Source organism: Ovis aries, chromosome 3 (genome assembly GCF_016772045.2).
Source record: "Ovis aries strain OAR_USU_Benz2616 breed Rambouillet chromosome 3, ARS-UI_Ramb_v3.0, whole genome shotgun sequence".
Classification (NCBI taxonomy): Eukaryota; Metazoa; Chordata; class Mammalia; order Artiodactyla; family Bovidae; genus Ovis; species Ovis aries.
Window position 1 is genome coordinate 168,527,514 of NC_056056.1, and position 26,768 is coordinate 168,554,281.

Below are 26,768 nucleotides of genomic sequence, written 5' to 3' on the forward strand. Positions count from 1 at the left end.
TATGAGGCAATAATGTTTAATTAGAAAAACAAAATAAAATCACAGAAGTCTGTCACACTGTAAACTATTAGTGACTGGCAGTACTCTTTAAAGGGCTTAAGTAATTGCAGAAGAGAAATTACAGTGATTCAAGGCACTCTTACTAAATATCTTCAGGCTACTTCTTTATAGCTTAAAATACTTACAGGAAAACCTTTCCTTTAGGTTCATGTATTAAATGATCTTAATAGTTCAAGAATTTGGTCATGGCTTAAAACCTTGTTTACTTGGCATTTATGTATGTATTTGTTCCTTTAGGACATAATTAAACAGAAGAAAATGTACATTATTAGCTATCCCTCCAACTCAAATAAAACTTAATCTTCTAATACGAAAGAAAAACATAATTTGAGATTAAAGTTTTAAACAGAGAATTGATTCTGCTTAATAGGTATTTACCAACTGCCAACTAGAAATTCTCAGCCTGCTGAGTTTGAAGGATTATAATTGGGCCATACTCAATATAATGTAATTAAATTAAATGTCTCATACCACCGGCTGAAAAGTATAAGCCACTAACTGAATTTAGTTATAATGCAGAAAAATATTTGCAAAATTCCATGATAGATGTTTATTGGATGGTAGATTCCAAAATGCAGCTATTAATCTTTTCATTATTTCAAAAGGTGGTAAAACTGCATGGTTTTAGCTCATGTGCACCAGATATCTAATTCGAAAACATCATATCGTGTAACATCCTATCCCCCAAAATGGAAACTGAAGATATCACATATTCTATTGTATTCTGAGAATACAAAGGGGAGACACTGTTTATATCCTTACTTTCTTCTTAAGGAAAAGTTTTGTTAGGAAACTGAAGGTATCACATATTCTATGTGTTCTGAGAATACAAAGGGGAAACACTATTTATAGTCTTACTTTCTTCTCAAGGAAAAGTTTTGTTAGGATGTCAGTAAATAATTAAAAGCTATGATTAGGATCTAGCTCTCTAACATGAACAGGAAGGTATGGTATTTTCCAAGCCTTATCTTATTCTTTAAAAAAATTTTTAAATGAGGACTTAATTGATTTTTTAATAGAAGCTTTTAAATCTTTTCTATTAGGAACAACTCCCACCTACCTGCTTGTAAATTTAGATTGAATATTAACAAACATTGTTTTCTATTTCTTCAGATCACTTAATGAAAAACTAAAATGATTTTAAATGACAATTGTTATTTTCAGGTTTCACTTTCAATAATTCTAACAAATATTAGACATGGGCTACCCAAACATACGTAAGGTATATGTGATTACATTTACTTTCCCTTATCTCAACAGCTCTGAAGAAGGCACACACTTATAAATATGTATATATACATTGGGATGTGAATGTAAGGAAAGGCCTCCTACAAACAGTTCACATACACATGAAAGCAAGATGCTGGTGCAGTTCTTCTAAAACATCTTCAAGAATAAAGAATGCAGCTGGTTATACTAAATTTGTTTCTTTTGATAAAAGAGTGGAGATGGCCACTTCTGAACATGAAAAAGCACTGGTTAGCGAGCGTTTTGGAGAAGGCAACGGCACCCCACTCCAGTACTCTTGCCTGGAAAATCCCATGGATGGAGGAGCCTGGTGGGCTGCAGTCCATGGGGTCACAAAGTCGGACACGACTGAGCGACTTCCCTTTCACTGTTCACTTTCATGCATTGGAGAAGGAAATGGCAACCCACTCCAGTGTTCTTGCCTGGAGAATCCCAGGGACGGGGGAGCCTGGTGGGCTGCCGTCCATGGGGTCGCACAGAGTCGGACACGACTGAAGCGACTCATCAGCAGCAGCAGCAGCAGCGCTTACATGTTCAGGAGGAACCGCTGGGTCACTGGAGCAGCAGTACCAGGCGATGTATAGACTGTGGTCCCCAAGAGCCAGAACCCCATGCACACAAGGAGGGGTATGCCTGGCGTGGCACCCCAAAGAGGCCCTCTGCATGCTGCCCCAAGAGCTCTGCGAAAGCTCTTTTGAGTGATTCTCAACCAAAAGTCTCAACCTCTCAGATAGCAGGCTGCCCAATGAGAAAAATTTAAGAGTGTGACAATAGGATTGTATTTTAAAATAGGAAATAGATTAAAAAAACCCAAACATGAAAATGTTTACTTTCCAAACAAAACTGAATTTTTAAATGTATGCAAAGGTGAAATGTGAATATCTGAATATTAAGCAGCTCAGAGTAAAATAGGTCGTGATTTTGCATGCATTCCAAAGATCAATTCACTACTGTCAAGTGGAAAAAAAAAAAAAGATTAGGCTGAGAACCACTTTGTAGCTGTAATGGTGCCTCTCTTGGCTATAGTCCTCTTGCATTTGCATAAAACATATAGAATATCATGCAAATCATACTCAAATATTTCTCACAAGTGAAGCACATGAACCTTTGTATTAGGCACAAAGGACTGAATAGCCCATGGACAAGGAAAGTACAAAATGGGGAAGACTAACACTGATATATACATGGGTATATATATATCAATTTACCCTTTTCCTTTCTCCTGTGAAAGCAAGTGAACGCGGACACCTGGGATGAAAGCCAAACTCACACGGGACAGATTTTAACTGTAGACTTCCAAACTAAGTATGTTTCTCATTTCAGGACAATGTTTTGCACGTTAACTAGTCACAAGGCACAGTGAATGAAGTATAATAAACAATAAAAAAAAATCTCAGGAGTTGTTAGACATCACAAATTTTCTGCACTGCCAGGACATAGTCCCTATAGCTGTTGACGACACTTTGCAACACACGACACAGCGCAAGTTCAGGAAGAGAAAATAACCATTTGTAATCTTACATTATGAACCTGATGGATGGCTGAGAAAGGAAATCCAGCGTTCTGATTCGTCCATATCTCACAGACAGACGACTGCTGATATAAACAGAAAACTATCTCATCTTGTCAATATTTAAAACACGGCAGCTACCAAGGTAGCATCAAGGAAGGGAAGGAGGAAAATAATAAAGAGCAAAGAATCACATTTCTTAGAAAAACAACAAGAACACTCAAAAAATACTTTAAGGTGCCCGAGGTTTAATAATTGACTTCCAAGTCATTCTTTTGCTTAAAAACATTTTGGGTTGGCTGGGAGGAAAAAAAAAGACCATTTATGCATTAATTTTATGTCAAAGGAAATTACCAATCCACTCACATCTTGAAAAAAGCAAACTGTGTTTTTCTACTTGCCAAAGAGAATGGAAATACTTTCCCCCTTCACGTCATTCATTTCATAGAATAAATATTTTCATGAAGTTCAAGAAAGATAGGAAAAATTCTTTAACACAGGCCAAACGTTTTTATTTTCATATAGGCAAACGACCAGGAGCAAACAATGCAATAAAACGACTTTCCTAGTTTAGTCATTGCTCAGCTTGATAAACCTAGGAGATATTTTCCCCCTCCAGAGTTCTCAAGGGCAAAACTCTGTGATTAACAAGGGGAGAAGTGTCCGTTTGCTGCCCGGCAGTGGGAGCGTGTGGTGGTGGAGGGGGCACCGTGGAGGCGGAATGGGGGGTGGGTTGGGGTCTGGAAGCTCAGTTCTGTTACTCACCAGAAACTCTGGGTAACAGCATTTGCTTTTTTATGAGCCTAATGAGTCAGCTCCATGTTTTGGACTCGCCACCACACCATTAACAATCCAATAATTATTATCCAACAGTTATTAAAAGGCAGTAATGTTTGCTTAGAATCAAATGCCCAATGAACCAGAAGCCTCCCAGGAGTTACAGAAGAAACCACCAGATAAGCCAACGAGGCTCCTGGCCTGACCTTTACAGAGTTCTTTTCCTGAATTCCATCACCTAAAAGACGCTGTGAAATCGAACCACAGAAAATGGCAGAGCGCCTAAGCTTATTCAGCCAACACTGTGAACATCCCCAGAATCACAAGCAGAGCATACAAAGATCAGTGCAGAAAGGAGATAAGAACACGAGCACAGTATGGTTTAGAAACCCAGCAAGGAACCCTATCACCAGCAAGTGCGGATTCTGGAAACGAAAGCTTTCCTCTGGCTAAATGTTTCTCCCACCTCCATCCTCCCAGAAACGCTCACCATAAATTTAACATCTCTTTCTCCAGTTCCAAACGCAGCTCCATACCCACCTACATCTTGCTCTCCATCCCTTCTGTCATCTGGATGGCTTGCTGGGGACAGACTGTCAGGTAACTGGCATTCTGTTCAGAAAGTAAGATACCTGGGGTCTGACCAAAAGGCGCTTCCAACCACCTCTCACTTAAAAGCAGCCCCGCTCTTCTCAGTTTCCGCCCTAAACATCATGCCATTTTCTCCACAGGCGGGCATCTACCCCTTCCTACTTTTCAAAAATTAAATCTCTAGCAAGTTAAGCATTGGGGTCATTAAACTCCCAGCTTCGTCTCCAATAGCTGTCATCTGATTTAAATATATTAACTCCATGCTTCAGTAGGATTATCATCTTAACTGGCACCAAACATACTTCGAGGACACCCTTAAAGCACTGTCACCCACAGATCTGAGCTAATTCTTTTACATACATTACATCTTCTACAACGTTCACAGAATTTTAGGGACAGAAGTAACCCAGGGATCACCTGTCATCTGACAGATGAGGACAATGACATCCAGAGAGGTTCAGTAGCTCGCTGAGGTCACACAGGAAAGTGTTACATGTCAGCTGGCTGGGAAGGAGTGCCAGCCCAGTAATGACTTCACCAGAAGGCGGAGGGGCTATTCAGTTACATGGAATCTGTTTACTAATCCTGAAAGAAATACATATAAATGGAGTCAGTTTAAGAAAGTCTCAACTCCACACGGGGTGCAGATACCTTCATGTTCTATTTTCCAATCATGACCCCCAGATGAGCCATACTCCAATATCATATATGATTCAAACGTTGCTCTTCCTCATCACACACCTGGTGGGGCAGTAGAGCCCACCTTGGAGCCCTCCCACCCCAAGCTCTACCTCCTTCATGCACTTCGCTGGGGAGAAGGACAAGGGCCCCTTTCTTATCTGGCAGTGGCTGAATTCTCTCTGCTGGTTGTCTGCTGACCAGGGTAACACTAACTTGGTCTCTGACCCCTCCTGTAGGAGCTGCCTGGCCCTGGATTCTACTGTATCCACGCAGGTTCTCTGGAGGGCTCTGTTGGGAAGGGCGTGGGGTCCGGATAGCACTGTTCCTGATGTGAGAAATCTGGCTCTAGGGTGACTTTCTCTGACCCCTACTCAACCTTCCTAGGACACACGCACGCCCCTTGGGTGGGAGGCAGGGGAGCACACAGAAGCCCAGCCTCTTCCTGAATGCCCACCCACACCACACACACGTACATCGGCGCCATGCAGAGCACGCGGCTCTGAAACCACTCCTCTCTCTGCCAGGACACTTCCCTCCAGGTCTCTCTTCCTCAGTTCAGGCTGGTCTACACGTGTCTGCTCCCAGAAGTCCACTGACGGAGAGAGATGCCAGGTTGCCCCACTCTGGGTGAACGTTACCCTTGGAACCCTTCTCCCCAGGCTTGTGTTGCCCAGGCATGTGCTCTCTCCCCTCCCCTGGGAAGGGAGGGAAAGCCTCAGCTCCTTCCACTGTGGCGCAGACATTCTTCTGACCTATGTTCCCCACCCTCCCAGCAGCAATCTTCTGCCTCTATGAACAGGCAGCTGACGATGCAGGACAGGACTCACCACCTGTTGGTCAACTCCAAGGAGGGAGTCAGGCTCCATTACCAGCAGCTCTCTCTTTAGAACGTGCAGTACTTAGAGCCTACAGGAAAGCTCCCCCTTAGCATCCTGTTACGTGAATATATCTCCCAACAGTCACAGAAGTTATCAGAGAGTCAAGGAGGAAAGAGAGGGTCTTGTGCCACAATTATTTTATTTTTTAAAAATCTGTGTAAGATTTTTTCAATGAAGAAATAAAACCTATCTCCAGTCATATACACTGAAGAGAGTTCCTATGTGGCATATATACCTTTTAAAGAACTTACAATAACTGTTTTTCATTTAAAACCTATGTGCAAACTTTAAATATGTTCTCATTTCTAATATTTATGTGCCTCAATGCAGGTGGTAAAAAGTCAGATTTTAAAAACAGTTTAAAATAAAGGCAGTTAATAGTATGTTACGGAGGTTGTTTTTTAAAAAGCTGATACATGTCAGCTATCACACTAACTTTGATGATTGCTGTTGCTGTTTAGTCGCTAAGTTGCGTCCAACTCTTTTGCAACCCTATGGATTGTAGCCTGCCAGACTCCTCTGTCCATGGGATTTCCCAGGCAAGAATAGTGGGGTGGGTAGCCATTTCCTTCTCCAGGGGATCTTCCCAACTCAGGGATCAAACCCACGTCTCCTGTCCTGGCAGGATTCTTTACCACTGAGCCACCAGAGAAGCCAATTTTGATGACAGTGAAGACTTGATCACGCTCCTAGAGTAGTAACTTAAGACCAGCTCTAACTGGTGTCTTCATAACATGGAATGGCTCTTCCAGACACATGGTTATCAGACTGAGTGATGGAATGAATTTTTTAAATGCAAAAGAGCTTCCCCTGCAGAATTTCATTATATTTGTTGTTGTTCAGTCACCCAGTCATGTCCGACTCTTTGCAATCCCATGGACTGCAGCATGCCGGGCCTCTCTGTCCCTCACCATCTCCCGAAGTTTGCCCAAGTTCCTATCCTTTGCATTGGTGATGCCATCCAGCCATCTCATCCTCTGACCCCCTCTTCTCCTCCACTATATTTATGAAGATAAAATTTCAGAATTACAACATGTATTGAAGTACTGAGTGTTCAAAAGCTTTGAGAAAGAAAATACTAGTGATAAAATTTTAGCTGGGGCCCAAATTCCTAGAACAGAAGTGAGTTAAATCTAAGTGTTAATTAAACATTAGAATATCCTCATCTGAAAAGATTAATAATAGCACTCGGCCTACTTATTTCACCAGGTTGTTGTGCAGCTCATGTTAAGCTTCACGCAAAAGGGAACTTTTTCACAACTAGGTTTCTAGGACCTGAAATACAGAAGCTGTCAAACGTATTGACTGAGTGAATGGAATCACAGAGTGCGTTCAGTATTTCTTGGCAAATGACCAAGCACCACGGAAACATTAATTACTCTCCTCGTTATAATTTTTAGTCGATCTACTTTGTTGCTGCCACTTGGGCCCTCAGTAAACTACATCACTGCTAACACACTTCTGGCAAAATGCATCAGAGATTAACCTTGCAGACTTCTTGTTAGAGACGGTCTCATTTTTTCCTGATAAAGGCTGAAAAAGAGCTGCTGACTTTGTTGAAAAGAGAGGAACATCTGTAATTAGCAGACCTATCTGCTAACGGGCTGCTTGTAGGAGCCTGGAAACAGTTCTGTAAAAGGATGGTAAACAGCCTTTGCAATTTCATATGCTTATTAATTTTCTCTCAGTTCCTTTTTCTCATACATCGCAAAGGCTAATTTAGTTGATCTGAATTTGAATTACCATGAAATCCAAATAAATGGGGGTTAATTAAAGGGATAGAAATCTTAGAACTGAGATATCAATAATTTAATATTTATTTCTTTGGTGATGAAGTCAGCACACTTTTGGAGGTGCATAATTTTATCTCAAGTTCAGACCTCTCTCCTGACTCTGGAAACGTTTTTTCTAATATAACACACATCCTGTTCTTGTTACCACCAAATACCTCAGGTTACCATGAGTACAGTTCAGAAAATACAACGCATTTGCATTCAAATCTAATAACAAACTAAAGAGAATATTATCTATCTCCAAAGTCTTTCTCCTAAAGGTCGACTTCTTTTTTGCTCAATCGGTGGTAACCTGGTAATTTACAGTAAGTTCTCTCTTCCTCATTGTCTGTTTTTTAACATTTGTGGTAAGTACTGAAACATCTCCCATTAAAAGCAAATAAGCCCCTTCCCTTGACCCAATATTTTACCTGAGCTCCTGCTCAATTTCTGTCCTTTGAAAGCAAAGGCCCCGAGAGCTATCTATATGGTCTTTGCTTCCCCTTTCCTCTCCTCACGTGAGCCCACTCTACTGAAACCACTGTTCTTCATTTTGTCAAATCCAGCTGTTCATTTTCCTTGACCATCTGACACTTGATCACTCCTCCCATTTCCTAGCTCCTCTGCTGGTTACCGTGACCTGATCGTCCTCTGACCCCTGCAGTATAAGTCCTTAATGCTTTACTTCTGGCTTTACCAGGTGGTCTCATCCTATCCTGATGCCCAAATTTATGTCTCCAGCCCAAACCTTTCCTCTGAACTCCAGAGGCAGAGACCCAGCCTTCTTAACACTTCTCTTAATCTTGATGATTAATAAAGCATCTTAACCTTAAATTAAATGCCCCAAACCAAGCTTCAAATGACCTCTCTCCTATAAACTGTCTTACTTCACTAAATGGCAACCCTCTTCTTCCAGTTGGGGTCATCCTCTTGCTCACCTTTCACATTCAATCCAGCCACAAATCCTACTGAATTTACTTCTAAAATCTCACCATCCTATCCCTAGTTGGTCCAAGACACTACCTTTTTTCACTTGGATTCTTCCATTAGCTTCTACACTGGTCTCACTGCTCTCATCCTTGGTCCTGCTGTGCTGATTCTCAATACAACAGCCAAAACGATCCATTTAAAATGAAGGCTGGATCATGCTGCTCTGCTCCATTTTACTCAGAAGAAAATTCAGTCCTAATAATGGGCCTGCAAGGAACTCCATCCTCTGTTACCCCTGCCCTGCCTCACCTCTCTCCCTCCTGTTCACACTTTGTGGACAGCAAAGCGCACTCTTGTATCAAAGCCTCTGCACTTGTTTCCCCTTCTCCAGATGCTGCATGACCAAATCCCTCACCTTCTACTCCAGGGTTGCCTTCCCAGAGGAGCCTTCCCCAAGCACCCAGCATGTTATACCCAAATTAAGTTTATGCTTTCCATGCTACAAAGGGATTATTCTTTCAAGTGCAAACTGAAAATGGGGGAAAAAGTTTAGAGCATAAGAACCTGTCTTCCTGGCACCCTGACATTCATTCACAGACAATTACTTTTCATCTATGGGGTACAAGGCATGGGTCACAATGTGAGTAGGGGTCAGCCCTGCTTTCAGTCAATGCTTACAGAACAGGCATTGCTATGGACATGATCCATTTTCTTTTGTCAGGACCCGGAGTCAACTGGGATTCAGAAGCTGATGGCAGGTCTTGGAAGGAGTAAGTCTGTGACAGCTCCACCTGCTCAGTAACATCAATTAGGCACTGAAAACCTTCCATGTGTCTGCTGATGCTGTGTAGCCAGTTTAATAAAGAAACTTGTATGAATAGAGCCCTCTGGTCAGATTCCATCAGAGATGAAATTTTCTGCCTTGTTCTAGCCCTGAAAAAAAAAGCTTTCCCTCTGTTTCTCTTATGTCTGTCATAATTCTTTCACACTTCGGGGTGTTCAGAAACGGACCAGAAAGAGTCCAACAAGAAATAGGAAAGGTTCAGAGTGAAAGTTAAAAGAGTAATGAAGTCCATTTCTTCTCTCAGATGACAGCGCTTCTAAAATAAAACAAAAACAAACTTGAAGAGAGAACAAAACAGCTTCAAAGGCAAAAGAAAAAAGGGCACCCTAACAAAGGGAGCCTCGGTCAGCAGCCAGAAAACTCAGCAGCTCCTTGAGCAGAGCCCAAAACGAGGTGAGACCTGTCAAAGGATGGAGTCAGAAAAATTCAGTTCAGCCAAGGAACCACACACCAAACACCTCGCATGCATCTTTTCTTCGGTGATGGCCCCTGTGGTCTCCTCTTCCGTGGGCACTCTCAGAACCTTGCCTGGAAGTCAGAAACCAGAACCTTTTGTCTCTCCTGAGTTACCCAGAAGCCGCAGGCCAGCACCTTATTCTGTCCCACCATCATAGACGGAGCCATTCTCTTCCTCTCCTCTCAGGTGAGCTTCGTGATGTGTACACGCCCCTGTAACAACTATATGTGAGTCTTTCTTTTCAACTACGCTGGGAACGTCTCAAGTTCAGGCTTTCTTACCACTGACTCTTTTTGTAAAAGGTTTTGAGTCAACTATTTTATTTGCAGGGAATACTGGACTAAAAAAAGAAAAATCCTGCTCCCCGTCATTTTTTCCCTTTCTTAAAGAGCAGTCTTCTCACACCTTCATGTATATGACCTTGTCCCTGTATCAGGGACATTCTGGGACAGATCAGTAATCACCTGCTGGAAGTGAAAAAGCAGGCCAACAGTCATTTTCCCATGTGTGACCCATTATTGCTGGCATCAGAATGAATCGACCTAGCAAAAGTGGAAGTAAACACCACATTTGGTCTCATCATTAGTACCCTGACATGATACGAAGTCTGACAGTACTTGCTGCCTGCAAAGTTACAACTTCCTCTCCCACTTCCTCCCTCTCTCCTTCTATTCCCCCTCTTCTCCTCCCCCTTCCTCGCTTTCTTCCCTCTTTCCCTTTAAATTCTGACTCTGGTGCTGACAGCACATAAAGTAAGCTCTTGACTGCCAAAACAGGAGAGAACTAAAGCTATGTGACCTGTTATTCATTTGCAGAGATAATACATAACCTGCATTCCCTAATATGACAGTTGTAGACCTAAATGACATTATAGGATTATTTATGAAATTTATGAAATCTCTTCACAAGGAAAAAAAACAGAGCAGAGGAACAAAAGCAGAACACTGTACAATTCAGATCTTATTGTACAGCGCCCCAGGTTCCCTGGATGTTGCAGGAAATTTAAGTCAATTGGGATCATGCTGTTTCTTGCAATATGGACTATTTTACTTGTTCTACCTCCAAGTCTGGCTACTCCCGACACAAACATTTTTCAGGGCCATTAGCAGAAATATTAATCACTCATTCAGAACAGCAGCAGTCAGCTTTTTATCATAACATGAACTGCTGCAAAGAAATTCGATTTTGCAAAGTAAAAATTGTTCTTTGCCAGTAACATTGCTTTAAAATATAAATCATGCTCCTTTCTTGTAAATCGAGGATGTCATTTTTAGGAATTTGAACCCATTTACAAACTGTATACTCAACACTGCTTTCTGCCTCTAGTGAAAAAGAGGTGTTGGAGGTACTTCCCTGGTAGGCCAGCACTTAAGACTCCGAGCTTCCACTGCAGGGGGGGCTGGTTTGATCCCTGGTTGGGGAAGTAAGATTGCACTTGCTGCATGGTGCAGCCAAGAAGTTAAAAAAAGTGGGTATTGGACAAAGCCATTCATTCATTGATACTTATCAAGACCCCACTATTTCCTCATTTTATCCTTGTGGAATATATGGGAAAACAAGGTCTGCTTGAATGATCATCTTGAATGATGCCAACCTAAGAGGTCTCTAATGGAAGGCTACACAGGTATTTCCTCAGGTCTGCCCTGTTCAACACTGAAGTCAACACACTAGAGGAGTTACCTGATAGGTACATTTTTTGAGGTGTGCTTTTAAAATCAGCACATTACATACTTGGGAAGAATCAGTGACATGTTGAGCATTGACCAAGTTCTAAAAAGGCACTGACAGAATAGGATTTATTACTTGATAAAACTGTTCGACCTGCAAAAGAATAACGTAAATGTAAGATCCTGCATTAAGGTTAAACACACACACACACACACACACACACACACACACACACACAGCACTTTTGAGGCCTGAGAAGGGAGGCATGGCTCATGGCCACTGAAAAAGACTAAAGCATTTTCATAGAAAAGTTCAACAAGAATTAATAGTATCCCAATGGTAAGCATGAACATCAATGAAACTGACATGACCAGAGCTGGGGAATCAGAAAGCTGTGTAGCCCATATCCCTCTTATCAGAAAGACATTGGCAAGAGCTGGAAGTGGTTAATATAGCAAAGGAAAGACATCACAGAGTCTTTAGTCTTCACTACTCACAGCAAGAGGGAGTAGATTTACTCTTCGTGTTTTCAGAAGATAGCATTAACTGACTACGTGGGAATTTTAAGGGGGCTAATTTCAATACGCTATAAGGCAAAAGTCCTATTAATTAGAACTTATTCAGTGATGATGGGGCTGGCTGCCTCACAAAGTAGGGGCGGCCTTACAGAGACAAGTAGAGGTATAAACTTGTGGCTGTTTACTAAGGCTGTGTTGGAGGGGGTGCTGCATCAAGTCACAGGACTGGATACTTTTCTGGCCCCTTCTCACCCTAAAGTTCTCTGGTTTTCTTTAATAGGAGCACAGAAGAAACTTTTAGCCATAAATGTATATAGAGAACGCAAGTTACTGTAAATTCCTGTGAGGCTGCATTCAAGCCTCAGAGTAGAGATCCATACAGAAAGGTGGAGAACACATAATTTTGCAATTGATTTCATGAAGCTACTCTTTACTCCCCTTGATTTGTAAAGAATAAAATGTTGGATATCAAGAGCAAAGGATTCTCTTCAAATATAATGTCTGTCCACACCACCTTAGAGATTCAAGTCTCTACTACAAGTGATTTTACATAAAGTATTAAATATTACTCGCAGAATATGTCAAAAGTCTCAAAACATTGTACTGGAGCCTCTTGGGGTTCTAGAGTTTTTAGAATGTGTCATGTCTGCTGTGTGGAGAAGGAAATGGCAACCCACTCCAGTGTTCTTGCCTGGAGAATCCCATGGACAGAGGAGCCTGGTGGGCTGCTGTCTATGGGGTCGCACAGAGTCGGACACAACTGAAGCGACTTAGCAGCAGCAGCATGTCTGCTGTGTAGATACAACCCAGGGGTTCATCATCACAGTGGTTAAAGCACAGGCTCTGAAGCTAGACAGCTTGGGTTCAAGTACTGACTCTGCTTCTTACAACCTTTGTGGTCTTGGGCCAACAGCATAAACCCTCTGTGCCTTGACTTCCTCATTATAAAGCTGTACTAATCAGTGCTGGCTCTGAGGATGATGACAATGAATTAATCACCTGCCTAGCTCAGAGCTGGTAGGCAGTTCACAGTCCTCAGCCTGGCTCTGAGGATTCAAGTGATATATATTTATAGCTGATTCATGTTGTTGTATGGCAGAAACCAACACAACACTATAAAAGTACTTATCCTCAATTAAAATAAATCTTAAAAAACCTGTGGCTTTTGCAGTGCCTAAAAACCTTGTATAATCTGATAAGTATGGGATGATTATTATAGGGAATTAAAAAATAAGGAAGAGTCAGGTCTCACCTCTACATAGCCCACATAGACTCTACTATAACAGAAATAAAATGTTTTAACATATAAGGGCATATTTTAATACATGTTAACTCATAAAGTATTTAAGTATGGAATCATCCACAAATCCTCTCCAAAGAGCTTCAATACTAACTAGGTTATAATACAGATAGGAAGTTCTGGTACAGTGCTTATAGTCCTAAGAACTGTTGTTTCCATATCAGTGGAGAGGTATTAGTTTGGGGTTTACCAGCTGGAAAATAGAAATACTTTTGTAAAACACAGCTAAAAGTTATGAGCTTTATTTTAGAATGCATTCATTCCCAGTTGAAGTTGAAAAAGCACAGAAAAGAAGGAAGTTAGAGCTATCTCAAAATAATAATAATATCCCAAACCACCCAAATGTAGAGCTATACAGTTTGTTAAATACTTGACAACTACTACTTTACTTGTGCCTCACAACAGTGATGGGAGGGGGCAATAATCTTACTTTAGGAAGAGAAAACCAAGGCCCTGAGTAGCTGAGAGGCTTGTTCAAGGTTACAGAGGTATTAGATATTAGAGATAGGGTTTTTAACCCTGATCTGATTACTTCAAATATATTATTTATTTTTTTATGTTAGTATTTTATTTTTTAAATTTAATTAATTTATTTTACTTTACAATACTGTATTGGTTTTGCCATACATTGACTTGAATCCGCCATAAGTATACATGTTATTTTTTAAAAGCTCCTCAAATTAAGTACACAAAAATGAAAGTAATATTCGTGTATTGCTGCTGTCCAGTCGCTCAGCTGTATCCGACTCTGTAACCCCATGGACTGTAGCAGGTCAGGCGTGGATTAATAATATAATAATTTTCCATCAAACATTTTCAGAATTTGGAAGTCAGAGTGGGTTTACTGAAGTGCTCACCACTGCTATCTCTATTGGCCCAGAAACCACTGTCACTTCTGGTCATAATAGCCTGTCAACGGGAGGAGCCTCCCTTCTCACCCCTCAGTTCCTGTGGTTCTGGTGGAGCTAAAGCCATCTCTAGGCACGTGACCTAGGACTGGCTAATCACATCTCACACACACCACCACACACACACACACACACACACACACACACACACACACACACACACACACACACATGCTCCTGGCTAATCACACCTCACACACCACACACACACACAGACACAGACACAGACACAGACACACACACAGACACACACACACACACACACTCCTGTGTGTTAGCTCAAGGCAGATAAATGATCCAAACCAGATCCAGGTTGATCTGAACCAATGGGACTCAATCCTGGGTCTTTCTGGGGGAACTCTTGGTTAGATAAGCCCTCTTTCTCACAGGTTTTCGAGTGTAACAGGAATTGGACTTGAAACTCCCCTCATGTAGAAAAAGCCTGCTTGAGAAAAGAGCCAACCCAGAGGACAACAGAGCTGAGACAAGAGGAGTCTAAGACCAAGACATCAAGTGAGCACCTGAACCCAGGCTATCAGGACTGTGTAGCAAAAATGACCCAAATATGCGCCCTTTCATGCTTGAGCTGGATTTCTGTTACCTGCGTGCACTCAGCAGAGTCTCTGCTGATTTATTGCTTCACTCATACATGAACGAAGTTACTGTGATAGGATTGCTCAATAAGCCCTATTTCCCCTAGACATTAAAAACCTCTTTATTTTCTTTAATACTGGAAAAAGAAGAGGAAGAAGGAGAAGAATAAGAGAATTCTCATACCACTTGAAAATGTATCAAGGTCACATTATAACAGCCAACGTTGACCTGCAGACCCAGGAACTGGACTGAATCTAATGAGGAACATTCTGAAAATTTAACAAGTGGAGAAAAATAGCCTGGTGTGCCTCTTTGTGAACAAGCTGCTAGTGTCAGCCAGCCTAAGGCTCCACTAAATATCACAAGATCAATTCCACTAAAATAGGGTTTTTCATATATTGTCAGATTTCTTACATATTCAGTTGAAAATAGGACCTTTTCTGTTTATGTCTTTTTAAAAATCTGTGCTCTGGTTTTCATTGGAAACATTCCTCTTGGTTAAGTACCAGCACAGAAGGGGAGGTGGTGGCATCACAAGTGACCGGAGGTGTTTAGGTCTGATGGCATAGATCAGAACAAACTCCTGGTTGTCTAATTTGCTTCACTGATGAAATGGACAGAGAATGAAAGAAGCAAGAAAGTAATTAACCTCAAATTAAAATAAATAAATTTATATTAAAAAAAAAGAATCAAGAGTTGTAAGAGGAGTATCAGAGCCTGAAGGGGAAGCCATCTGAGTGATTCTCCAAGTTCTCCTCATTATTTTTTTGACTGCGGTACAGGATAGACAGTAACATTCAATGTTGCCTGTAAGATGCTAATCATATTGGAGTTTCCAGCACCAAAACTGTCATGGGGAGAGTAGCATATATGTTGAGAAGAGGCAATTAACCATCCACAATAATAAACTAGGTGTGCAACACATCAGATTTCAGTTCCAGGTATGAGAGCACTATTTTGCACTTTTGCTTGGCATGATGCCTTTGGGAATAGATGGCTGATGGTCCAGAGTTTCTGGCTTGAAATGGGGCACAGATATCATCATCATCCCAAGTTATCAATGAAGCTGGGTGTTAGTTTGTCTGCCCAACAAGCTCCTGAGAGCTCCTGATGGAAGAGCTTATGGAGTTTATTCTTAACCTTCTTTTTTGAGTTATACATTATCTGTCTGTAGTGAAGTATTAGGAGTTATTCTTCCAAGACCTTCATAAAAATTTTTGAAGTCATGGACATGCTGAGTTTTTCTAAGTAGTAGTGAAGTGATATGACAACCCACTCCAGTACTCTTGCCTGGAGAATCCCAGGGATGGGGGAGCCTGGTGGGCTGCCGTCTATGGGGTCGCACAGAGTTGGACACGACTGAAGTGACTTAGCAGCAGCAGTGAAGTGATAAAAATCGAAATTAAAAACTAGCCACTAACTTATGGACATTTCAAAAAATCTAATGTAACTCAGTAATAAAACTTGTTTCATGGGGGGTGAGAAATCACTTTGTAAAATGCTGTTCTTTTCAAAACAGTTGCGCCATTTTTTGAAGGCTGATTCTATAAATTCCATCACATAAGAGCAGTGGGTAGAACCTAGGAAGACCAGGCTTTTTCTCTCAGGGAAAGTACAGAAGAATAAATTACTATCTTCGTGCCCAGAGGCTGGCTCAGTGTTTACCTCATGGATTTTGGGGATATCTATGCTTCTCTAGTTGACAATTTTGTGTACTTGGTTATTTCAAGTTGTAAGATTCATTTAAGGAAAAAACAATCCTTTCTTTCTTGCTTAATGTTTTCTCTTACCACACTACAATAATAACGTGTTATTACTGGAAGATATCCTTTGCCTCATACTTTTGTACCCTTAATTTGCAGAGAACTCTTCCAGCTCTCCTCTGCTTTCACTTGCTTTGTGATCATCTCACAGATCCCTTTTCCATCATGAGAGATACTCTGTGGCGGCCTTCATATGCATACAATTAACATAACAAGGAGGAAAGTTCAAATTTCATTCTCAATATATATTCTAAGCCTGTATAATACTGGAACAAAAGGGTGGTCTTTATAGATTGTTACCACTCTGACCACTTACCTAACGCTTTTGTTATTAACTGGTCCTACTATGAACCAGGGACCTTTGAGTTAGGGACTGATAGAGGATATATCTGAACTGAGTCATACATCTATCTATATGTACCAATAATGATTCATAGTTTAGAATATACTTTCACAACAATTATCTGATTCACACAAACCTGTGAGGCAGTCTTTATCTATGTTTTAAAGACAGGGAAACTAAAGTTAGAGAAATCACATGTCTTGATACAGATCACAGAGTCAGAAAGAAACCAAATCAAAACTCCAACTGAAGAAGCTGCTAAGGAAGCAGCATCCATTCACTGGAGAGGTCCCCACAGGTACGAACTTCTCTCTCTGAGCAATAAACTCCACACCCACATACAAAGCTTTTCACAAACATGGCAGGAAGACAGAGCTCTCCCAAGACGTTCAGGGAGGAGTTCCCACAAGAGGATCAACAAATAAACACTGCAGAAACTCAAAAATGGATTAAAAACCTAAATGTGAGCGGATACTGTAAAACTCATAAAGGAAAACATAAGCAGAACACTGACATAAATCACAGCAATCCTTTTAGATCTACCTCCTAGAGGAATGAAAATAAAAACAAAAATAAACAAATGGGACCTAATTAAACTTAAAAGCTTTTGCATAGCAAAGAAAATCATAAACAAAGTGAAAAGATAACCTATAGAATGGAAGAAAATATTTGCAGAAGATGCAACAAGGGATTAATTTCCAAAATACACTAACAGTTCAATATCAAAAAAATAAACAATTCAATCAAAAAATAAGCAGAAGACCTAAATAGACATTTCTCCAAAGAAGACATACAGGTGGCCAACGGCACATGAAAAAGTGTTCAACGTTGCTAATTATTAGAGAAATGAAAATCAAAACCACAATGAGGTATTATTTCATTCTAGTCAGAATGGCCATCATCAAAAAGTCTATAAATAATAAATGCTGGAGAGGATCTGGAGAAAAAGGAACCCTCCTATGTTGGTGGGAATGCAAATTGGTACTGCCACTATGGAGAACAGTAAGGAGGTTCCTTAAAAAATTAAAAACAGAGTTACAATGTAATCCTGCAATCCTAAGGACCTACTGTATGGCACAGGGAATGCTATTCAATACTCTGTAATGGTTTATATGGGAAAAGAATCTAAAAAAGAATATATATATATGTACGTGTATATATATTATATATATATATATGACTGATTCACTCTGCTGTATACCTGAAACTAACACATCATTGTAAATCAACTATACGCCAAGATATCTGCACCTTATGTTCTCAGCAGCACTGTTTACAATAGCCAAGACATGAGAGCAACCTAAATGTCCATCAACAGGACACTTGATGGATATGGAATGGATATTACCATATATTCTTTATCATTCACACAATGGAATATTACCACAGTGGAATATTACTCAGCCATAGAGACAATTAAATAATACCATATGCAGCAACACGGATGGACCTAAAGATTATCCTACTAAGTAAAACAAGCCAAAGACAAATATCATATGCTGTCACTTCTATGTGAAATCTAAAGATAATGAACGTACTACAAAACAGAAACAGACGCAGAAAACAAACTTACGATCACCAAAGGGGAAAATGGGGAGGAGATAAATTAGGAAGAGGAGATTAGCACATATACACTATTACACATAAAATAGATAACCAACAAGGACCTACTGTACAGCTCAGGGAACTATACTCAATATTTTGTAATAACCTATAAGGGAAAAGCATCTGAAAAAGAACAGATATGTATACACGTATGTATAACTCATACTGTGCTGTACACCTGGAGTTCAGTTCAGTTCAGTCACTCAGTCGTGTCCAACTCTTTTTGACCCCATGGACTGTAGGACATCAGGCTTCCCCATCTATCACCAACTCCCGGAGCTTATACAAACTCATGTCCATCGAGTCGGTGATGCCCTCCAGCCTTTTCATCCTCTGTTGTCCCCTTCTCTTGCCACTTTCAATCTTTCCCAGCATCAGGGTCTTTTACAGTGAGTCAGTTCTTCACATCAGGTGGCCAAAGGATTGGAGCTTCAGCTTCAGCATCAGTCCTTCCAATGAATATTCAGGACTGATTTCCTTTAGGAGTGACTGGTTTGATCTTGCAGTCCAAGGGACTCTCAAGAGTCTTCTCCAACACCACAGTTCAAAAGCATCAATTCTTCGGCACTCAGGTTTCTTTATGGTTCAACTCTCATATTCATACATGACTACCGGAAAAATCATAGCTTTGACTAGACGGACCTTTGTCTGTAAAGTAATGTTTCTGCTTTTTAATGTGCTGTCTAGGTTGGTCATAGCTTTTCTTTCAAGGAGCAAGCCACTTTTAATTTCATGGCTGCACTCACCATTTGCAGCGATTTTGGAGCCTAAGAAAAAGTCTCTCACTGTTTCCATTCTTTTCCCATCTATTTGCCATGAAGTGCTAGGGCCAGATGCCATGATCTTAGTTTTCTATGTTGAGTTTTAAGCCAACTTTTTCGCTCTCCTCTTTCACTTTCATCAAGAGGCTCTTTAGTTCTTCTTCACTTTCTGCCATAAGGGTGGTGTCATCTGCATATCTGAGGTGATTGATATTTCTCTCAGCAATCTTGATTCCAACTTGTGCTTCACCCAGCCTGGTGTTTCTCATGATGTACTCTGCATAGAAGTTAAATAAGCAGGGTGACAATATACAGCCTTGATGTACTCCTTTCCCTATTTGGAACCAGTCTGTTCCATGTCCGGGTCTAACTGTTGCTTCTTGACCTACATACAGATTTCTCAGGAAGCAGGTAAGGTGGTTTGGTATTCCCATCTCTTTAAGAATTTTCCAAAGTTTGTTGTGATCCATACAGTCAAAGGCTTTGTTTGGCACAGTCAATAACACAGAAGTAGATGTTTCTCTGGAACTCTCTTGCTTTTTCTAACATCCAACGGATGTTGGCAATTTGATCTCTGGTTCCTCTGCCTTTTCTAAATCCGGTTTGAACATCTGGAAGTTCATGATTCACGTACTGCTGAAGCCTGGCTTCGAGGATTTTGAGCATTACTTTACTAGCATGTGAAATGAGTGCAAGTGTGTGGTAGTTTGAGCATTCTTTGGCATTGCCCTTCTTTGGGATTCGAATGAAAACTGGCCTCTTCCAGTCCTGTGACCACTGCTGAGTTTTCCAAATTTGCTGGTATACTGAATGCAGCACTTGAACAGCATCATCTTTTAAGTTTTGAAATAGCTCGACTGGAATTCCATCACCTCCACTAGCTTTGTTCATAGTGACGCTTCCTAAGGCCCACTTGACATCACATTCCAGGATGTCTGGCTCTAGGTGAGTGATCACACCATTGTGATTATCTGGGTCATGAAGATCTTTTTTTGTATAGTTCTTCTGTATATTCTTGCCACCTCTTCTTAATATATTCTGTTTCTTTTAGGTCCATATTGTTTCCGTCCTTTATTGTGCCCATCTTTGTATAAAATGTTCCCTTGGTATCTCTAATTTTCTTGAAGAGATCTCTAGTCTTTCCCATTCTATTGTTTTCCTCTATTTCTTTGTTTTGATCACTGAGGAAGGCTTTCTTATCTCTTCTTGATATTCTTTGGAACTCTGCATTGAAATGGGTGTATCTTTCCTTTTCTCCTTTGCCTTTAGTTTCTCTTCTTTTCTCAGCTATTTGTAAGGCCTCCTCAGACAACTATTTTGCCTTCTTGCATTTCTTTTTCCTGGGGATGGTCTTGATCAATGTCACAAACCTCCTGTACAATGTCACGAACCTCCATCCATAGTTCTTCAGGTACTCTATCAGATCTAGTCCCTTGAATCTATTTGTCACTTCCACTGTATAATCATAAGGGATTTGATTTAGGTCATACCTGAATGGTCTAGTGGTTTCCCCTACTTTCTTCAGTTTAGGTCTGAATTTGGCAATAAGGAGTTCATGATCTAAGCCAAAGTCAGCTCCCGATCTTGTTTTTGCTGACTGTATAGAGCTTCTCCATCTTTGACTGCAAAGAAAATAATCAATCTGATTTCGGTATTGATCATCTGGTGATGTCCATGTATACCTGGAACTAACACAATATTGTAATTCAGCTATACTGAAATAAAATAAAATTAAAAAAATTAACTTTTATGGTGAGAACCATGAGCTGATTCCATAAGTTTCCACTAACCACCAGTGATATTATCCTTGTTCTGTTCACTGTCTCTTTGTATGTATGGGCTTCCCTGGTGGCTCAGACAATGAAGAATCTGCCTGCAATGCAGGAGACCTAGTTTGATCCCTAGGCTGGGAAGATCCCCTGGACAAGGGAATGGCTATCCACTTCAGTATTCTTGCCTGGAGGATTCTACGGATAGAGGATCTGACATAGCATATGGGAAATTGGTATTTATTGAAGTGTTATGAAGACATTTCATATCATTTAAAAATAGAAGTAGCCCACTAGGGGCATAGAAGAACAGGACACGGTCAGGCAGACGGCTTCTGTTCGGGCTCTGCCATGCTGCAGCCGTGAGGCAAACCACTCACTCACGTGGGCTCCTTGAGCATAGGAGGAGCTGTAGTGAGGTTTAAATAAGATATTGCACGTGGAGTCTCAGGTATGGGTGGGGCCACAGCAGGGCTTCTATGCGGCCCAATTTCCATTTTTCTTCCTCTAACAGTATCAAAAGAACAAACATTTGTAGAGCTAACATAATATGTAAACTGCTTTCAAATAAAGAAGTAATTGAGGTACCATCCCGGTGGTCCAGTGGTTAAGACTTTGCCTTCCAATGCACGCTTTGCAGATTTGCGATCCCTGGTCAAGGAGCTAAGATCCCACATGCCTAATGCCTCACGGCCAAGAACTCAAAACATAAAACAGAAGCAATATTGTAAGAAATTCAATAAAGACTTTAAAGGAAGATTTAATTAAAAAAGAAGTAATTGATCTAGTCATACATATTAAGTACTACTGTTTGGATCAAAATATATTAGACATTCATCACTGAATGAACTTTCTAGTGATTTAGAAGCAATGGAGACAAAGCCTTTCTAGTGCCTAACATATCACCTCAGGCAAGTTCTGATTTCATCTTTTTCTCGTTGTGCTACCCAGACCAAGTCACATAATTTCTCAGTTTCCCAGTCTTTGAAATGTGGATAAGTCTGCTTCTAAGGTTTGTGTACATCAGGTAAGGTAACTGCCTCAGGCAATATTGATATTGCTATTTAGATGACAGCAATCAAAACACAAGAACTTCTTTAGCGTGGGTTTTCTCTTACTGCTCAGGAGTCTTTTTATTTTGTGAAAATAGGATTATTTCATTTTCCCATAAGTATTTGGTTATAAATAAATGGCTATAAGTGTCACACTGGGAAATTTTTTTTTCTTTTTCATAACTTTGGAGCATGTGGTCCCTAAATTTTATTAATTCCATTACTCTTCTTTATTATTCATTTTAAGAACATTTTGATTTATCCTAAGTATCACTCAAGAAAATTTCTAAATATTGTTGATTAGGTCCTAAATACTGGAAATATTTTTCTTCCTTCTGTTATTATTTTTCATATTTTTCACTTAACTATCTTATCTCCATAGAACTTGGACTTAAAAGCTGATCTGCAATGTGCTACACACACATAAATAGTTGTGTAGGACACCTTGTTTGTGCTAAAGTGAGAGAACAGATGTGAAAGCACTTTGGAAATTGAAAAGCAAGCTCTATACATATTAAGGTATTATTATACAAATGTGAATGCAACATTTATCTATTAGGGGTGTGGAAATAGGGAAGCCTTTCAGAACTGAGCCAATGAATCCAGTGTTTCCAGCATGATAGGAAACCCATTGTTTAAATGTGCTGACATCACTACATTTCACGGTTTCAAAAATCCTAATAGTACTTAACTTGATTTTGTTTCTCCCATATTTGTGTAAGACAATTTGATGCCACAACATTGCTTATGTCAGAATAAAAGCAAACAATATGCTATTTAAAATTCTCTGGATTCCAAGAAAGGTATTTTAAACAGTTTCAATTGAAAATAAGTAATTAAATACTGGGTTACCATTTGAAAAATATATGCTAACAAATTTTACAGGTAGAATGGACATTAAATTTACCTCAATTTAACCTTAAGAAGGAGTTTACTAAGTTAAAGCACTTTCACACATCTGCTGGGCAAACATTAACAAAGTTAGGTTCCTATAATTACTGTAGCCACTAAGAGCTTCAGGTTCCTGGCCTATGGCTAGAATTTCAAATCACTCTGCTGGGGGCTCAGCTAAATCTGAAGCAGCAGAGTGGTCTCTGTGAATAAGGATTTGTCCTGGTGGTTTTCTTTTACCTGAATTTTCCTTTCTGTTAGGAAGTAAGAAAGCCTGAAGGTGGACTTCTGCCTTTTAGTGGGAAACAAGACTGGCTAGGCATGCATTCCTCCAGTAAGCCCCTCAGAAGAAATCCCTTGGGAAAGGATTTCGCGGGGTGCTGGGGTAGGGGCGGCGGGAACTGAGCTCCCAGTAGGAAGCAAGTGTAACTAGCTGCTTTCCTACAGGAATTTTAATTGCTAATTCACGTCTTTAGGAAGAAGAGTTGAATTCAGCTTTACACTGGCTAAGGGCATAACTTTGGGGAAGACTTGGTCTAGAGAGTGTATGATGGATTATATATTAAAAAAAAAAAACCAAATGGATTTCAAAAATTATTACAGCAAATAATCAGAAACAGAAAAATAAGAAAAAACATCAACAGAGTGGCTGAATGGTGGAACAGTCACATAAATAAAACTATTCAACAACAAAATAACTGAGTATTTCATATTTTGACAGGTTAAAGCTTTGAAATGACGCTATTTTTAAAAGGTATCCATTCATTTCTCCACGATTTCTAGCATTTCTAGACTGGGAAAGAGTCTCAGACAAATAAAAGACTGCAATTAACACAACATAAAGAGTTGAGATCCCCAAATCTCGTCTTCTTATTGATCGGATTCCTGTAGTGCCATCTCCTATTTACTCTGCAGCAAAAGCACTATATTGAGCAGTGGGATTTTAGAAAGCTTCTAATAAGCTCCTGGCTGCTGATGGAGGCCCAGGTCTCCATCAGTCATTTGAACACTGAGAACAGAACTAGGGTGGGGGCGGGAAGGGAGGGAAATAAGCACGTACACACAGACCCTCTCCAGCTCACATCTCATCTGCTGCTTACCTCACTTTCTTTCTGCATTTGTGCCTTTCTCACCTGGCCAGATAGAAGTTCATTCAATTTTCTCAAGGGCAAGACAATTCCTGAAAGGGATGCATTCTGATTGGAACGACAAGAAAAAGATCTCCACTCTTCAAAAAAGTAATACTTCCCCTAGCTTGTGAATCTCATAAAGACCATAAGGGAGCAATTGCTAGATTACCTCTGAGGGTTCACGCTCAGGCAGAAGAGTAATTAATTTCCTCTTTGGAAAAAAACTGCACTATGTGGAGAAATTTCATAAATTGCATGAGCAGTTCAGCCAGGTGATTCTGTTGCTGAATTTGGCACAGTCAATAATGGCTAATTCTCATTAATGAATGATCCTCCCTTATCCAGCAGGGTAGGTAAGGGTTCGGGAAAGATCCAGTTTGTATTCATACATAAAGACTACATGGTTCAAGGTTAAAACAAATGTCTCTGCTGTCATTAGAGAAATTCACCCACATATGTGATCCACAAATACTAACAAATGGCAGAAAATATATGAACATTTTTTTGGGGGGAAGGTTTTAGATTCATTATTTAAAAAAATAATCAGTGGAAACAGTAATAAGGATTAAAAGACAATACTGAACAAGAGAGAGAGGGAAGATTATTCTTTTCTTGTCTCTCCTACGTTTTCCACCTCCCTGCAATAAAAGATTCTCCATAATCCCAACACTGCTATTCTCTGCACAAAGAACCCTGAAACCAATTCAGTACTGAGGAAGCTGAAAGGAGACACAATATCTCAGACCCCTTCTCTCCAGGGCATTTGTAGGCAGAATAGCCACGGCTTCCAGAACATTCTTTTCACATTTCTTTCACGAGCAGTAGCACTGAATGTTTACCAAAGGCTTTAAAAAAACAGAATCTCACCAAACAGATGAGAAAAATATTTAACAACCAAGGCAAAGCAATTACAGTCAAATTTTCACCTCAAGATTCTCATCTTAGGTGTGGGAGGGAGAGAGAAGTCTCTTAACACATCAGTCTGAACCTAGAATGAGGATGAAAAGAGTTGATTCTGCCAATAGTTGTCAACAGATCCACAGCTTTGAATCTCGGGGTGATACTGCAGGGCAAGCTGCCATCTGGCTATGGCTGACTTGAATTTTTGAGCAGTGACCTGGGGACAGGAGAGACCCAGACATCCATACCCAAAACATGAAGAGATCTGAACAGGACAGATCTCTCTCTTCAGGTATTTGTGTCAGGCAGCAGCATCATTTTCAGCTACTCAAGATGACAATATGAGATGGCTGCAACTAGTTCCCACTGTACAAGTCTATACAAATGTGTAAACTTGGCAGGAAATTAACAGCATTACTTGGAGTTAGCCCTACTTCCCCTACCGCCCCCGGGACTTTCACCCTGTCATCCAACCAATTTAACTCTGTAATCTAAAACTTTATGACTTTTCATTGTGTTATGATTCTTACACAGCATTATTCCCTTTAGAGCAAAGACTTTCTGGGTGCAAAGAGATCAGACATAATATCTTCAGTCAAGAACTGGATAACAATGATTTGAGTCTACATTCCATTCCGAGAAAGGTCTGTTTCAATCTAGCTCAACTGAGCAGGGAATAAAAGTCATGACATAAAATGGGAAAATTCCAGTTAGGTTGGGTACAATATGCATCCATTGTAAGTGACTGTTCAAAATCGGAATGCATTACTTTATCTGGGAGAAAGGCAAAAACATCACAGAGGCTCTGAACACCTTACCTGGGCCATCTGCCTCTCCAGTTTTGATCGGGGAATATCATCAAAGTAGTTTTCATTTCTTCTCCTCCTTGCATCGCCCTGCATGATAATGTGAGGAACGTCTAGGGAGCCACCAGTGGTGTAAGTGCTTTGGCTAAGTGATGGAGACAACTGAGGAGGAGTGTGATTACCACTGGGTTCCTGAATGGAAATACATCATGAAATAAATACCATGTTCTTGTGGCTGACCTCTGGTTTCAAAATTGCGAAACACTGACAAGATACACCGCAGGGGTGGGGAGTCATTTTTAAATTAACTGCTGAGGAATCAATGACATTCTACCATTTTATTAATGGCATGATCAACATGTCCCCCCTTAAGCCTTTCAGGTCAAAGGTTTACAGTATAAAGAGCCAGGCTCTGTTTTCTTAAGCCTCCATCATGGATGATCTCGGGAGAGAGGCACACAAATGCTAGGCACCCCCCACACTGTCACACGTATATACAAGGGAGGGAACTGTGTCTCCATGTGAACAGAGTGGCCTCATTACGGTAGGTGCCACGACAAGACAGCTAAAATAGGACCTCATGGGTCTCGATCTTCCATGAAAGAGCAGCCTGGCAATCAGGCAGGGGAGGGGACACGATATGGAAATGGCATGCCACCTGCACGGACTCCAGAGCAATGCACGAGGACAGGCTTTGATGGCAAAGACAACTGGGGGAAACTGGTTGAGAAGGAAGATAAAGGGCGGCCGAGAGCTGGGCTCTGGTGTTTGAGAGTAAGAGGAGGGCCAGATCGTGCTGGTTCTCCAGCTACTTCTCCCCAAGACATTCCAGACGGGCTCTGATGGATTCATACGGTCCTGCATTTTTTTCCTGGGAACCTCTTTCTTTGATTTATTTGCTGTTTCCTCAAGTCTCTTCCAGAGATCCAAAGGGAGAGGTTCAGAAGAGGAAGGAGAGACAGTAGGGGATGTAGCAGGGAATACTTCTCTAAAAGGTCATTTAGGATGGTTA

General features: G+C 40.6%; 1 protein-coding gene across 6 annotated transcripts in view; it reads right to left on the reverse strand.

The window, feature by feature from the left end:
- The window catches only part of ANKS1B (ankyrin repeat and sterile alpha motif domain containing 1B), a 1,156,475-nt gene that overhangs the window by 69,903 nt on the left and 1,059,804 nt on the right, over nt 1-26,768 (reverse strand). For 4 of the 6 annotated variants that reach the window (XM_060413093.1, XM_042247116.2, XM_042247115.2 and 1 more), the window contains one exon: nt 25,769-25,948. In XM_060413093.1, coding sequence (XP_060269076.1) covers nt 25,769-25,948 — 180 coding nt within the window. Of the gene's footprint in view, nt 1-2,829; nt 2,905-25,768; nt 25,949-26,768 lie in introns of all 6 variants that reach the window. The other 2 variants (XM_042247114.2, XM_042247111.2) reach the window with 2 other exon arrangements.